Below are 13,828 nucleotides of genomic sequence, written 5' to 3'. Positions count from 1 at the left end.
TGACGCAGTCGGCTCCCGGGCGGCACCAGTTCTTGAAGATGATCCAGTCGTGGTGGTGGAACGCCATCTGCTCCACGGCGATGCCCACCATGCGCCCGGCGATGGCGCCCACCGCCATGCTGGGGATGAACAGGCCCGACGGGATCTGGGGGAGGGGGAGGGGCACATGGGGGAGGGGGAGACATGTGAGACATGAGACTGAACAATTAACCCATTCTGACCTGAGATCAGATTCATAGAGGTTTCCACTGGACACACACTGACTGTCTGACTAAAATCTATTTACGGCTGTTATCAAAGCAGACCTGGGCTTCCATAACACCTCAACAGTGCCACAGGCTGATCACCTCCATGCCACGCCCCATTGATTGATTGATTGATTGATTGAAATATTTATTAACAGTTTGTAGAATTACAGTACATTTCAAGCACAAACTCAATACAAAGACTGTTAACTGTGAGTGGACGACCCAATTAAGCATTACACTAATACAACAGGGTCCATGTTCAATTCATCAAAACATTTAGAGACGTACAAATAGACACTTCTATATAGTTAAAGAACAGAACAGGAATTCATCATAAAGGAAGCAAAAAGGGAAAAGAAACAGAATATACAGTGAGGGGAAAAGGGGGGTGTGAAAATGTGTGAAATAATGTGTTCAAAAGTAGCCCAGACCAAGTAGTAACTGCATACATTAATATACTTTTCAGATGGTCGACATTTCTCGTTTTAAAAAAATCATTTTTTTAGTGGTCTCGTAAAATATTCTAATTCATTGAGATGAATGATGATGATTTTATTTTCATGAGCTGTACTCTGTAGCTCATCAAGATTAAAACAAAAAAATGTTTTAAATACTTCACTTTATGAGTTGAGAATAATGGAATGGAAGTTTCACTTTTTTAATTATATTACAGGTGAAAATGAACTTTTACAAAATATTCTAATTCATTGAGATGGAGCTGTAGAAACAGTTTAGAAGCCTTTTTTCTTTTTAAATGGGCTTAGTTATTTAACCCTAATTTAACCGCAGGAACCCCTTTTGGTGTTTTAAATATTATTATTGTAAATGTTATTATTTAGCTATTGAAAAATAGCAGATCTACAAGCTCATAGCACGCCACCGAGTGGCGCGCTATGAACTTTCAAAAATAGTGAAGAGGATTTAGAATATTTGTTTTTAATTTTGAGGTCTAATTCTGAGGCCTAAATGGGGTTTAAGAGACGGTATACCTTCATGCCGAACGTGAATAATAATAATAATATAATAATATTTATTATTAATATACCTTCATGCCGAACGTGAATAATAATAATAAGGATGTAGACGACGTTTTTAGAATCTGATCTCAGGTCAAAACGGGTTAACCCATTTTTTGACCCACATTTGGTGTTAGCATCATGTCGTGCTTTAGCTATTGAAAAATAGCAGATCTACAAACTCATAGCGCGACACCGAGTGGCGCACTACGAGCTTGTAGGTCTGCTATTTTTGAAAAATCGAAGACACTTTTAGAATCTGATCTCAGGTCAGAATGGGTTAATAATGAAACTGTCAGGATGTAGAAGACATATTTTAGAATCTGATCTCAGGTCAGAATGGGTTAATTTTCCTGCGACCAAAACCAACCGACGGCGTCTGTCTCCCTCTCTCACCTGCGTGAGCACGGCGAGCGGCGGTGGTGAGGTGACCACCGCTCCGGTGGTGAGCTGACCACCGGAGCTGAAATAACGTTGAGCGGTGGTGAGTAAAAACAGAGAGAAGGGCTGGAGCGGTGGCGGTGGTTTTCTCTTCACCGCGGCTCAGTGACGTCATGTTGTAGTTCGGTGGTCACCTCACCACCGAAAACCCAGACTATGTATGAGCCTTAACACTCACCCAGACAGCCCCCCCCCCCCCCCCCCCCCCCCCACCATGGTGTAGAGTCTAACACTCACCCAGACAGGCCCCCCCCCCCCCCACCATGGCGTAGAGTCCGGGGGTGACGCAGTCGGCTCCCGGGCGGCACCAGTTCTTGAAGATGATCCAGTCGTGGTGGTGGAACGCCATCTGCTCCACGGCGATGCCCACCATGCGCCCGGCGATGGCGCCCACCGCCATGCTGGGGATGAACAGGCCCGACGGGATCTGGGGGAGGGGGAGGGGCACATGGGGGAGGGGGAGACATGTGAGACATGAGACTGAACAATTAACCCATTCTGACCTGAGATCAGATTCATAGAGGTTTCCACTGGACACACACTGACTGTCTGACTAAAATCTATTTACGGCTGTTATCAAAGCAGACCTGGGCTTCCATAACACCTCAACAGTGCCACAGGCTGATCACCTCCATGCCACGCCCCATTGATTGATTGATTGATTGATTGAAATATTTATTAACAGTTTGTAGAATTACAGTACATTTCAAGCACAAACTCAATACAAAGACTGTTAACTGTGAGTGGACGACCCAATTAAGCATTACACTAATACAACAGGGTCCATGTTCAATTCATCAAAACATTTAGAGACGTACAAATAGACACTTCTATATAGTTAAAGAACAGAACAGGAATTCATCATAAAGGAAGCAAAAAGGGAAAAGAAACAGAATATACAGTGAGGGGAAAAGGGGGGTGTGAAAATGTGTGAAATAATGTGTTCAAAAGTAGCCCAGACCAAGTAGTAACTGCATACATTAATATACTTTTCAGATGGTCGACATTTCTCGTTTTAAAAAGATCATTTTTTTAGTGGTCTCGTAAAATATTCTAATTCATTGAGATGAATGATGATGATTTTATTTTCATGAGCTGTACTCTGTAGCTCATCAAGATTAAAACAAAAAAATGTTTTAAATACTTCACTTTATGAGTTGAGAATAATGGAATGGAAGTTTCACTTTTTTAATTATATTACAGGTGAAAATGAACTTTTACAAAATATTCTAATTCATTGAGATGGAGCTGTAGAAACAGTTTAGAAGCCTTTTTTCTTTTTAAATGGGCTTAGTTATTTAACCCTAATTTAACCGCAGGAACCCCTTTTGGTGTTTTAAATATTATTATTGTAAATATGTTATTATTTAGCTATTGAAAAATAGCAGATCTACAAGCTCATAGCACGCCACCGAGTGGCGCGCTATGAACTTTCAAAAATAGTGAAGAGGATTTAGAATATTTGTTTTTAATTTTGAGGTCTAATTCTGAGGCCTAAATGGGGTTTAAGAGACGGTATACCTTCATGCCGAACGTGAATAATAATAATAATATAATAATATTTATTATTAATATACCTTCATGCCGAACGTGAATAATAATAATAATATAATAATAATAATATTATTAATATATCTTCATGCCGAACGTGAAGATGGTGATGACGATCTTGAAGACCAGCGCCAGCGCCAGCTGCCAGAGGGCGCTGTAGACCCCGGAGCCCGCGGGCCTGTCGGGGATGTCGTCCACGGGCCGCGACATGTTGGGGTTGTTGACGTAGTCGCACAGCTGCGAGGACTCCAGGGCGCCGCAGTCGTTGAACAGCTCCGAGATCAGCTCCGACGTGCTGCGCCGCGTGTACGGGTTAGGGAACGCCACCAGGGCCGTGATGCAAGTCACCGCCATCACCTCCAGAACCGGGTACCTGGGGGAGGGAACAGGGTTTAGTGTCACCTCTAGAACCACCTCCAGAACCACCTCCAGAACCGGGTACCTGGTGGTTGCGGACCAAATACATATAACAAAGATTTGAGGCACAGTTTCACGACTTTAAAAAAATAGCTTGTAGATCTGCTATTTTTCAACAGTTAAAGTATAACATAATGCTTGGAACACCAAAAGGGGTTCCTGTTTTGAACAGGTTAACGGTGGTTACCTGCCCAGCTGGGTGGTCTTAGAGGTGGTCTTAGAGGTGGGTTTAGAGGTGGTCTTAGAGGTGGTCTTAGAGGTGGTCTTAGAGGTGGGTTTAGAGGTGGTCTTAGAGGCGGTCTTAGAGGTGGTCTTAGAGGTGGGTTTAGAGGTGGTCTTAGAGGCGGTCTTAGAGGTTCCTACCTGCCCAGCTTGGTAGTCTTAGAGGTGGTCTTAGAGGTGGTCTTAGAGGCGGTCTTAGAGGCGGTCTTAGAGGTGGTCTTAGAGGTGGTCTTAGAGGCGGTCTTAGAGGCGGTCTTAGAGGCGGTCTTAGAGGTGGGTTTAGAGGTGGTCTTAGAGGTGGTCTTAGAGGTGGTCTTAGAGGTGGTCTTAGAGGTTCCTACCTGCCCAGCTGGGTGGTCTTGCGCCGTCGGCACCAGGCGATGTTGGCGCGGATGAAGAGGGTCCCCCACAGCCCGCCGAACACGCCCAGCAGGATGAACGGAACCAGCTCTGCCATGTACCTGTTTATATTGGACAGAACCATGTAACCATGTAAAGTCAATGTTAATTTAACTCTGAGAGGGTACAAATGGAACCGTTATTATTCCTACCAGGGCGTGTGGTACTCCACGTAGAACAGCACCAGACGGCTGTTCCCGAACGGGTTGATGGAGCGCAGGGTGAACGCCGCCACCAGGGCGGCGAAGAAGGACCGCCACAACGTCTTCAGAGGGAAGTAGTAGCTCACCTGAGGAGGAAAAGACAGGGTTTAATAATAATCTTTATTTAAGGATATTCATCTTCACAGTTTGACTCCATAAAACGCTTTACCCACATTTTAATCAAATATTCTACGCTGGCAAGATTGTTTTATTACCTTTGCAGCATACGCGGAAATAATTTGTGCTTTAGATCCGTGAAAATGTGGCCGTCAAACTGTTAAGAGGATGGACAACTACTAAGTAAGTAGTCCCACTGTTGATATGCTCTGTGTGGCCCTCAGGTTAATATCGGAGTTTAATTACTTCAGTCTAAATTAGTAGCTTAATGAATAGTATAAAATTGTTATTGACCTTTTTTATGTCCGATGTATGTATATTTAGTTCATAGAGTAACTATAATTGAAGGCATTTGAAATTAAATTAAAATGTAACTTTTCAGGATTCCAAAAATAGCTGATCTACAAGCTTGTAGATCTGCTATTTTTGCTATGAAAGTAATATGCAATGTGGCCCTCCGGAGTGAGTGTGGAACTATAGTGGCCCTCCGGAGTGAGTGTGGAACTATAGTGGCCCTTCGGAGTGAGTGTGGAACTATAGTGGCCCTCTGGAGTGAGTGTGGAACTATAGTGGCCCTCTGGAGTGAGCGTGGAACTATAGTGGCCGTGATGTGACATTTTTCACAATCCTTATTGCTCTCTTTTGTAATATGACCAATGTTTTAAGTTACTTTTATAGGTATTACCCCAGATCTACACACAATAATTAAGATATGGTAAAACCTGGAATAATACGGAATGTACAGTGCCCCTTGATTTAGAATTAGTTTTGATTTCCCCAGTATAGAGACAATTCTTGCCATCTTAGCTCGTACATATGAAATATGGGGTTTCCAGCTGATTTTGTGGTCTAGTATCACTCCAAGAAATGTTATTTGATAAACTCATTCTATATTTACAGTGAGTGTGGAGTGAGTGTGGAACTATAGTGGCCCTCTGGAGTGAGCGTGGAACTATAGTGGCCCTCTGGAGTGAGTGTGGAACTATAGTGGCCCTCTGGAGTGAGCGTGGAACTATAGTGGCCCTCTGGAGTGAGTGTGGAACTATAGTGGCCCTCTGGAGTGAGTGTGGAACTATAGTGGCCCTCTGGAGTGAGCGTGGAACTATAGTGGCCCTCTGGAGTGAGCGTGGAACTATAGTGGCCCTCTGGAGTGAGTGTGGAACTATAGTGGCCCTCTGGAGTGAGTGTGGAACTATAGTGGCCCTCTGGAGTGAGTGTGGAACTATAGTGGCCCTCTGGAGTGCGTGTGGAATTTGTGATAATGGGTAGATCTCTCACCGTTTGGGGGTTAGCGGCCCCCAAACCAAAACTGCTCGAGCGAGGGAACCACGACGCAGTGGAACGAGGATCATCGTAAAGTCGTGTCGCTCGCCACCGCCACACAGAGAGAACGGGTGTGTGTGTGTGTGTGATAAAGCTAATCATTGAATGAGTATGTTTCTATACACGCATGTTTAACGATTATATGTCAATAAAGCTTATTTTGTGGTTGTGTGTGTGTGTGTGTGATTATACGTCAATAAATCATATTTTTGCATTTAGGACGACGCTGGTGCAGGTGTTGTGTCTGGAGGTAAGATTATTTATTTTACTTGTATTATTTACTTGTATTATTCTAAATACATTAGGCCTGTTGTAATTGGTGAGACTTGTTACATTCAAGTTGGCGTACTGTGTAAATGTATTTTTTTTGCACATCATATAAATAAATATATCTATTTATTTGATGTTTCTAGGTGCTGAGATCAGCCAGCCTCAACCCTCACCCCCCAGATCCAGTCCAGCAAGGCCTGGAAAAGCCAAAGGCAAAGGCAAGTGTAAGAGAAAATACATTTGTTTTGCTTTATTTCTAAAACTTTTACACATCACATGTGACTTCATTCATCAGAATTGCCAGCATAAGAGCATCATTGCCATCTAGTGGTTGTTCATCGGACTACATGTTCGTTATGTTTGCCTAAATGTTTTCTGTGTGGATACATCAGCACATTATTTATTTTACTTAATTATTTTAAATACATGTAGGCATGTGTAGACCGCTTATCTGTACTCGGGGGCAACAGCTCCACCAGATGTCACAACAGTATTGCATTTTATCTAAGTACATGTAGGCCTATTGTAAATGCATATATTGTATTTCTATTAAATAGAAATAGAAATTGTATGTCTGTTCCTGGTGAAAGTAGAGCGTTATATATATGGTATGTCTCTGTCACTATAATAGAGAATATGTTATGGGCATAATAGAAGTGTGCTGTGTACAAACAAATGAAGATAACTACCAAAGGATTTTCCTAGAGGCCTGTTTAGGGTGAAACCGAGCTGTATAAAACTGCCTGTATCTAAAGAATGCAACATGCTACAAACATAATTGTTCTTTCTGGGTAAAGAGGAAATGCTCCTCTTTCAATTGGTATATTCCGTGACATGTTCACATTATTACAAAAATATGCTATGGGTATATAAATGTGACTGGTCAAAACTTTGAGATGTTTTTCTAAAGTGTTGGACTCATTCAAAAGCCTATATTTTGAAAACTGAAAAGGATAGAAAATGTATCTCTTTTCCTGGTGAAAGTAGAGGATTCTAGCTTTCATTTGATGTCTGACATGGTATTGCATTATATAACACAGCATAATGATATGTGTCTTGTAATATGAATGATCAAAAACGAGATACTGAAAAGTGCTAGACTGAAAAGTGCTAGACTCATTCAAATGGCTACATTTTGAAAAGTAAACATGATATAAATTGTATGTCTGTTCCTGGTGAAAGTAGAGTGTTACAGCTTTCATTTGATATATGGTGTGTCTCTGTCACTATAATAGGGAATATGTTATGGGCATAATAGAAGTGTTCTGCAAACAAATGAAACGAAATACCAAAGCATTTTCCTAGAGGCCTGTTTAGGGTGAAACCGAGCTGTATAAAACTGCCTGTATCTAAAGAACGCAACATGCTACAAACATAACAAAAAATTCTGAGTAAAGAGGAAAGATTCCTCTTTCATTTGAGATGATATTGTCACATTATGAAATAATATGCAATGGGTCTTCAAAGTTAAATTTCCGGCAAATGAGAAGAATGACTGGGATAAATTAGGGCAGTCAAACTGTTAATTTGAACCCACCTCTTCCAGACTGAAGAGAACTCCTCCAATAGGAGCTCCGAACGCCACCGACACCCCAGGGGCCGCTGCTGCTGATAGGACCTGGTCAGAGACGCATACAGCGGTTTAACGTTTTGGCTGCTTCTGATTGGACCTGGTCAGAGACACATACACCCTTAATGATTGGACCTGGTCAGAGAAACATGCACCCTTAATGATTGGACCTGGTCAGAGAAACATACACCCTTAATGATTGGACCTGGTCAGAGAAACATACACCCTTAATGATTGGACCTGGTCAGAGAAACATGCACCCTTAATGATTGGACCTGGTCAGAGAAACATACACCCTTAATGATTGGACCTGGTCAGAGAAACATGCACCCTTAATGATTGGACCTGGTCAGAGAAACATGCACCCTTAATGATTGGACCTGGTCAGAGAAACATGCACCCTTAATGATTGGACCTGGTCAGAGAAACATACACCCTTAATGATTGGACCTGGTCAGAGAAACATACACCCTTAATGATTGGACCTGGTCAGAGAAACATGCACCCTTAATGATTGGACCTGGTCAGAGAAACATGCACCCTTAATGATTGGACCTGGTCAGAGAAACATGCACCCTTAATGATTGGACCTGGTCAGAGACACATACACCGTTCATGTTTGGTTACAACACTCGCCCGAACACTTTTATTAATAATGTGCATTCCTCCATCTTCCATCACACCTATTTTACACATTTGCATAAAACATAGTCAACGTACGTTGACTACTGTTCTTCACTGAGGAAAGATGAATCAAAACTGAGCTTTTTTTTTAAGATTTGTTTACAAAAATGTTTAGATTTTCATTATCGTGAGAACGATGGCTTCCATTTTCGCATTGCAACTTTCCAGGACTAGAAGGCCTGCAGTTTTTATTAGCTTGTATTCCCCATCATTAATGTAAGTCGCTCTGGATTAAGAGTCTCTGCTAAATGCCTAAATTGTAAATTGTATGATGACTAAAACTGAGGCTAAATATATTGACAATTTTGTCAACAAATACAAACAAGGCTAACGCCAGGGCTCCACCAGGCGCGTTGCATTTCCGTCGCGTCCTGCTCGCGTCATGGTCTTGATCTGTGTGGCAGAACATAGAAGAATAATACGTCTCGGTTAATGACAGTCAGGTTCAACTGGCTGACTGGCTGACTGACAGTGGGCAGTTCAGAAACCAGTCTGTGTCTCATAGGAGGGCTGTGGGCAGGTCAGAAACCAGTCTGTGTCTCATAGGAGGGCTGTGGGCAGGTCAGAAACCAGTGTGTGTCTCATAGGAGGGTTGTGGGCAGTTCAGAAACCAGTCTGTGTCTCATAGGAGGGCTGTGGGCGGTTCAGAAACCAGTCTGTGTCTCATAGGAGGGCTGTGGGCAGGTCAGAAACCAGTCTGTGTCTCATAGGAGGGCTGTGGGCAGGTCAGAAACCAGTCTGTGTCTCATAGGAGGGCTGTGGGCAGGACAGAAACCAGTCTGTGTCTCATAGGAGGGCTGTGGGCAGGTCAGAAACCAGTCTGTGTCTCATAGGAGGGCTGTGGGCAGGTCAGAAACCAGTCTGTGTCTCATAGGAGGGCTGTGGGCAGGTCAGAAACCAGTCTGTGTCTCATAGGAGGGCTGTGGGCAGGACAGAAACCAGTCTGTGTCTCATAGGAGGGCTGTGGGCAGGACAGAAACCAGTCTGTGTCTCATAGGAGGGCTGTGGGCAGGTCAGAAACCAGTCTGTGTCTCATAGGAGGGCTGTGGGCAGGTCAGAAACCAGTCTGTGTCTCATAGGAGGGCTGTGGGCAGGTCAGAAACCAGTCTGTGTCTCATAGGAGGGCTGTGGGCAGGTCAGAAACCCAGTCCACCAGTGACCCGTCTGGACCTCTGCTCACCTCAGGGATCCCGGAGCCACAGGCGTACGGAGCGAACACTCTCACTAAGGACACGGCCAGGAAGGAGAACAGCAGAGCCCACAGGATGTACAGGAAGTAGTTGAGGAGGTACGACCCGGCTCCCTGGAGGAGGAAGATACAGAATGATGTGGTTATGGTTATGACGCCCCATCTGAAAACATGTAGTTCCAGGGACCCCCCCCCCCCCCCACCAGAAGCAAAGATTTGAGTTAAAAACATTCGCCCTGAAAGAATATATATTCAAAGATTTGTTCCACGTTTCCAAGATTTTAAAAAAATAGCAGAACTACAAGCTTGTAGATCTGCTATTTTTTTCAATAGCTAAAGCATAACATAATGCTATAAACACCAAAAGGGGTTCCCGCCCCAAAATGGCTTAAACTCCCAAACATGTGGGTACAGAATGCTGCTGACTGTGTTGCTGCGAGCTGGGTTTTCTGCACTCAGCGTTGCCGTTCTGAACGGGAGTGATCATTTAGTGGATTGTAGGTTTTGAACAAACCACCACTTAGTTACCACTTACGACCACGTTTATCCAGCCTGCCCCTCTGACTCCACTCCACTGTGGAGGTGGCTGGTAGCAGCCAGCTGAGTCATCGTGGTAGCCTGCCCTACATGTCACGCCAGACACACACACACACACACACAGTCACACACACACACACACACACACACACACACACACACACACACACACACACACACACAGTTGGTATATGGTGTTCTTGCTTACCTTCTGGACATGACGCTAGTATGTCGCAGGGACTAACCCCCCCCAATCCAACCCTTGATGCTGAGCGTCAAGCAGGGACTGACCCCCCAATCCAACCCTTGATGCTGAGTGTCAAGCAGGGACTAACCCCCCAATCCAACCCTTGATGCTGAGCGTCAAGCAGGGACTGACCGCCCAATCCAGCCCTTGATGCTGAGCGTCAAGCAGGGACTGACCCCCCAATCCAACCCTTGAGTGTCAAGCAGGGACTGACCCCCCAATCCAACCCTTGAGTGTCAAGCAGGGACTAAACCCCCCAATCAGACCCTTGAGTGTCAAGCAGGGACTAACCCCCCCCAATCAGACCCTTGAGTGTCAAGCAGGGAGGCACTGGGTCCCATTTTTAGAGTCTTTGGTATGACCCGGCCGGGGATTAAACCCCGACCTCCCAGTCTCAGGACGGACACTCTAACCACAAGGCCACTGAGCTGGTTCAGTTCTATACCTACATTTATATTTGTAGTACGGCGGTGTCGTTCGCCAAAAAGAGCAGATCTACAAGCTAACAACGTGTCGAGGCTCGATGCATTTTAGCTTGAAGATCTGTTCCCCTTGCTTCTACCGCACCGCCCTCGGCCCTCCCCCTTTTAGCACTCTGTGCTCATATGCCGTGTGTGTCTGTTGTTCCCTCGCAGGCAGCACAGACTAGAGCGTCAGAGTGAACGCAGCATGATAGCGTCCCCGACACGTTTAATACTAAACTTATTTGTAAAGTTCGAACGCCAACTTTTAACCAAATGCGGGAGAAACACTGTTCACGGCTGCACGCACAAATAAAGAGTGCACGTGCGCACGCACATGACGGATTATTATCGGTCAAAACAATCCTTAGCGTCGCTTACAAAAGCATGTGTTGCACAGCATGAATGATATTAGTAATCACCGACCTGGCTGGATAAATATCAGTGGTCCATCCATTGTGTAACCTGCTTAACGAGCAGCGGTAGGCAGCCGAGTAAGTTACCAGCTTAGTAAATTAATAGTCTACCGTAGCTGTGTGTCAGATGTTCTGTCTGAAGCAGTCAAAGCCAAGGAGAATGTTACAATTTAATTCACAATCGATCATCTTGCCCAGCATCGAATATCACATGATAGAACAGCAGGATAAAAACGGATAGTCTGTCTATCCATCCATGCATCCATGAGCAACATAGATAGATAGCTATAGATAATAATTTAATTAAATTAATCTATCTATCTATCTATCTGCATTAAAAAAAAGTCTATCAGCATAAAAACAAATTGGTTATATAGATTGTATAAAAATAAACATAAAAATTATATCCTGATGAATATCAATATTTTGATAATTGCTGAAAAGATATTGTGATATAATATTTTGCCATATTGCCCGTCCCTACCTCATATCACTTTATTAAAGAAAAATCACACCAGTGTGAACCAAGTGGTGCAACTCCCGTGCGTCCAGCAGGTGGCAGCCATGTCACATACTCCTCTCGTTCCATGCTCACACAGACACACACACAAACACGTCACACAGACACACACACAAACACGTACCGGGCATTGTAAGCTGGATGTAGAAGTGGTTTGCACCACTTAATAAAAATCACACCTGGGTGAAGTGAGGGACACTCTTTATCATCATACATCATCATGAATCATCTCGTACATCAGAATACCTAGCTGTGATTGGTTTAATAGCTGGTTTGCATATTATGTACATATGACATTTTCCTTTCAATGTCAATGGCATTTAATGTTTTGATGTTTAATTTACGTCATATTTAGTTTATCGTCAATGGCAAATCATGAGATGTGTGGGGACTAAAGCTAGGTATACCGGTATACATATGAGGGGCTAGCGCCCCTCAAAAACACATTATTTGATAACTTTTCATCGTGCTCCTAAAATAATTTGTGTGCTACTAGATTTTTCAACTTAGTCGCACACGTGCTACTTGGAAAAATGCTAAGCGCCAAGCCCTGGTCGTAATACCGGGCACCACAAAGGGTTAATCTGGCCTGTGAAGGAAGTCGGAAGAGGCCCGGATAAGTATGAAGAGTTATTTACAATTCTACAACAGGTCGTTAAGAGGAAGCAATCTGATTGGTTGAAACGGTTTCTAGCCGTTGATCAAACCACTACTGTTCACCACCTAATCAAAACAAAGAATTCAGCCGCTCTGTTTTCCCAGAGCGCTAGCAAACTCGGTGGCTAGGCTAGCTAGTTTCTTTGGACATTTGTGGTCGTAGTGACTACATCTGTCATTAAAAAAATATATTCTTTCAGCGATTTTCTTTGTTTTAAGGGTAACTGTTGTAGAATTGCAATATTACACTCGAGGGTGTTGTTTAACGTGATTATTGCCACTTCAGTGATGCTTGCGGAACTCGACTTCGTCTCGTTCCTGACCGCATCCCTGTCGTGGCAATAATCACGTTAAACAACACCCTCTCGTGTAATATTGCTTAAATAGAGCCTAATGCCACAGCAGTGAGGGGAGCTGTCTGTGGTCCTGAAGTCATAAACTAGTCTCACAGTCTGCATAATCTAGTAGTCCCACAGCCATGGGGGAGCTGTCTCTGGTGCTGAAAGTCATAAACTAGTCCCACAGCCATGGGGGAGCTGTCTCTGGTGCTGAAAGTCATAAACTAGTCCCACAGCCATGGGGGATCTGTCTCTGGTGCTGAAAGTCATAAACTAGTCCCACAGCCATGGGGGAGCTGTCTCTGGTGCTGAAAGTCATAAACTAGGCCTACAGCAGTAAACAGTCACTATTTTGGGAGGAACAATCACCAAAAATAACAAATTCTGACGCGTTGTGAGCTTGTAGATTTGCTATATTTGTTGAAGCGACTTGGTGTACTGTAGACTGAACAAGAACACGGCAAGTATAGTGCAAGTGACACTGATGCATTCCAAAGTACTATCAAAATATTCTGAGGCACACACACACACACACACACACACACACACACACACACACACACACACACACACACACACACACACACAAACACACACACACACACACACACACACACATGTTCATGTTGTGTCTACAATAATTTGAAAGTCCTGCATGACGGCAGAAGAGACTAACACAGTGACACACACACTATGCCCACTTCACTTCAATGCGCTTCTGAGAGTACACAGGTGAAACAAATTAATGAACGAGTGACAGCTAACGAACAAGCTACACTGCAGCCAGCAAGCTCACAGAGACATTGGTAAGCATTGGTAAGCACAATTACCATGTTTTTGGGGTTCATTTTGAAACCTGGTGCAGATCAGCTGTTTTCGGAGCACAAACAGCAGATCAGCCAGCAGCCACTTGACGCTCTGTGTGTGTGCGTGTGTGCGTGTGTGTGTGTGTGTGTGTGTGCGTGTACCTGGCCTGTCGGTCCATGCCTCTCCCTCCTCCTC

General features: G+C 44.0%; 1 protein-coding gene across 1 annotated transcript; it reads right to left on the bottom strand.

The window, feature by feature from the left end:
- Positions 1-3,331: 3,331 nt before the first annotated feature.
- LOC310872686 (H(+)/Cl(-) exchange transporter 4-like) lies at positions 3,332-10,302 on the bottom strand (the record flags this gene model as incomplete). The annotated part of the gene is made up of 7 exons (XM_083784731.1): positions 10,186-10,302; positions 9,642-9,764; positions 8,785-8,854; positions 7,745-7,825; positions 4,447-4,583; positions 4,237-4,356; positions 3,332-3,629 (listed from the first exon to the last, which is right to left on the bottom strand). Exons 3-7 carry the CDS (start codon positions 8,818-8,820, stop codon positions 3,332-3,334), a joined length of 672 nt encoding a protein of 223 aa, XP_083640857.1. The 5' UTR covers positions 8,821-8,854; positions 9,642-9,764; positions 10,186-10,302.
- Positions 10,303-13,828: the final 3,526 nt, after the last annotated feature.

The sequence above is a fragment of the Protomyctophum parallelum genome (genome assembly GCF_964188405.1).
Source record: "Protomyctophum parallelum genome assembly, chromosome: 15".
Lineage (NCBI taxonomy): Eukaryota > Metazoa > Chordata > Actinopteri > Myctophiformes > Myctophidae > Protomyctophum > Protomyctophum parallelum.
This window is presented reverse-complemented; position numbering and strand designations above follow the sequence as displayed.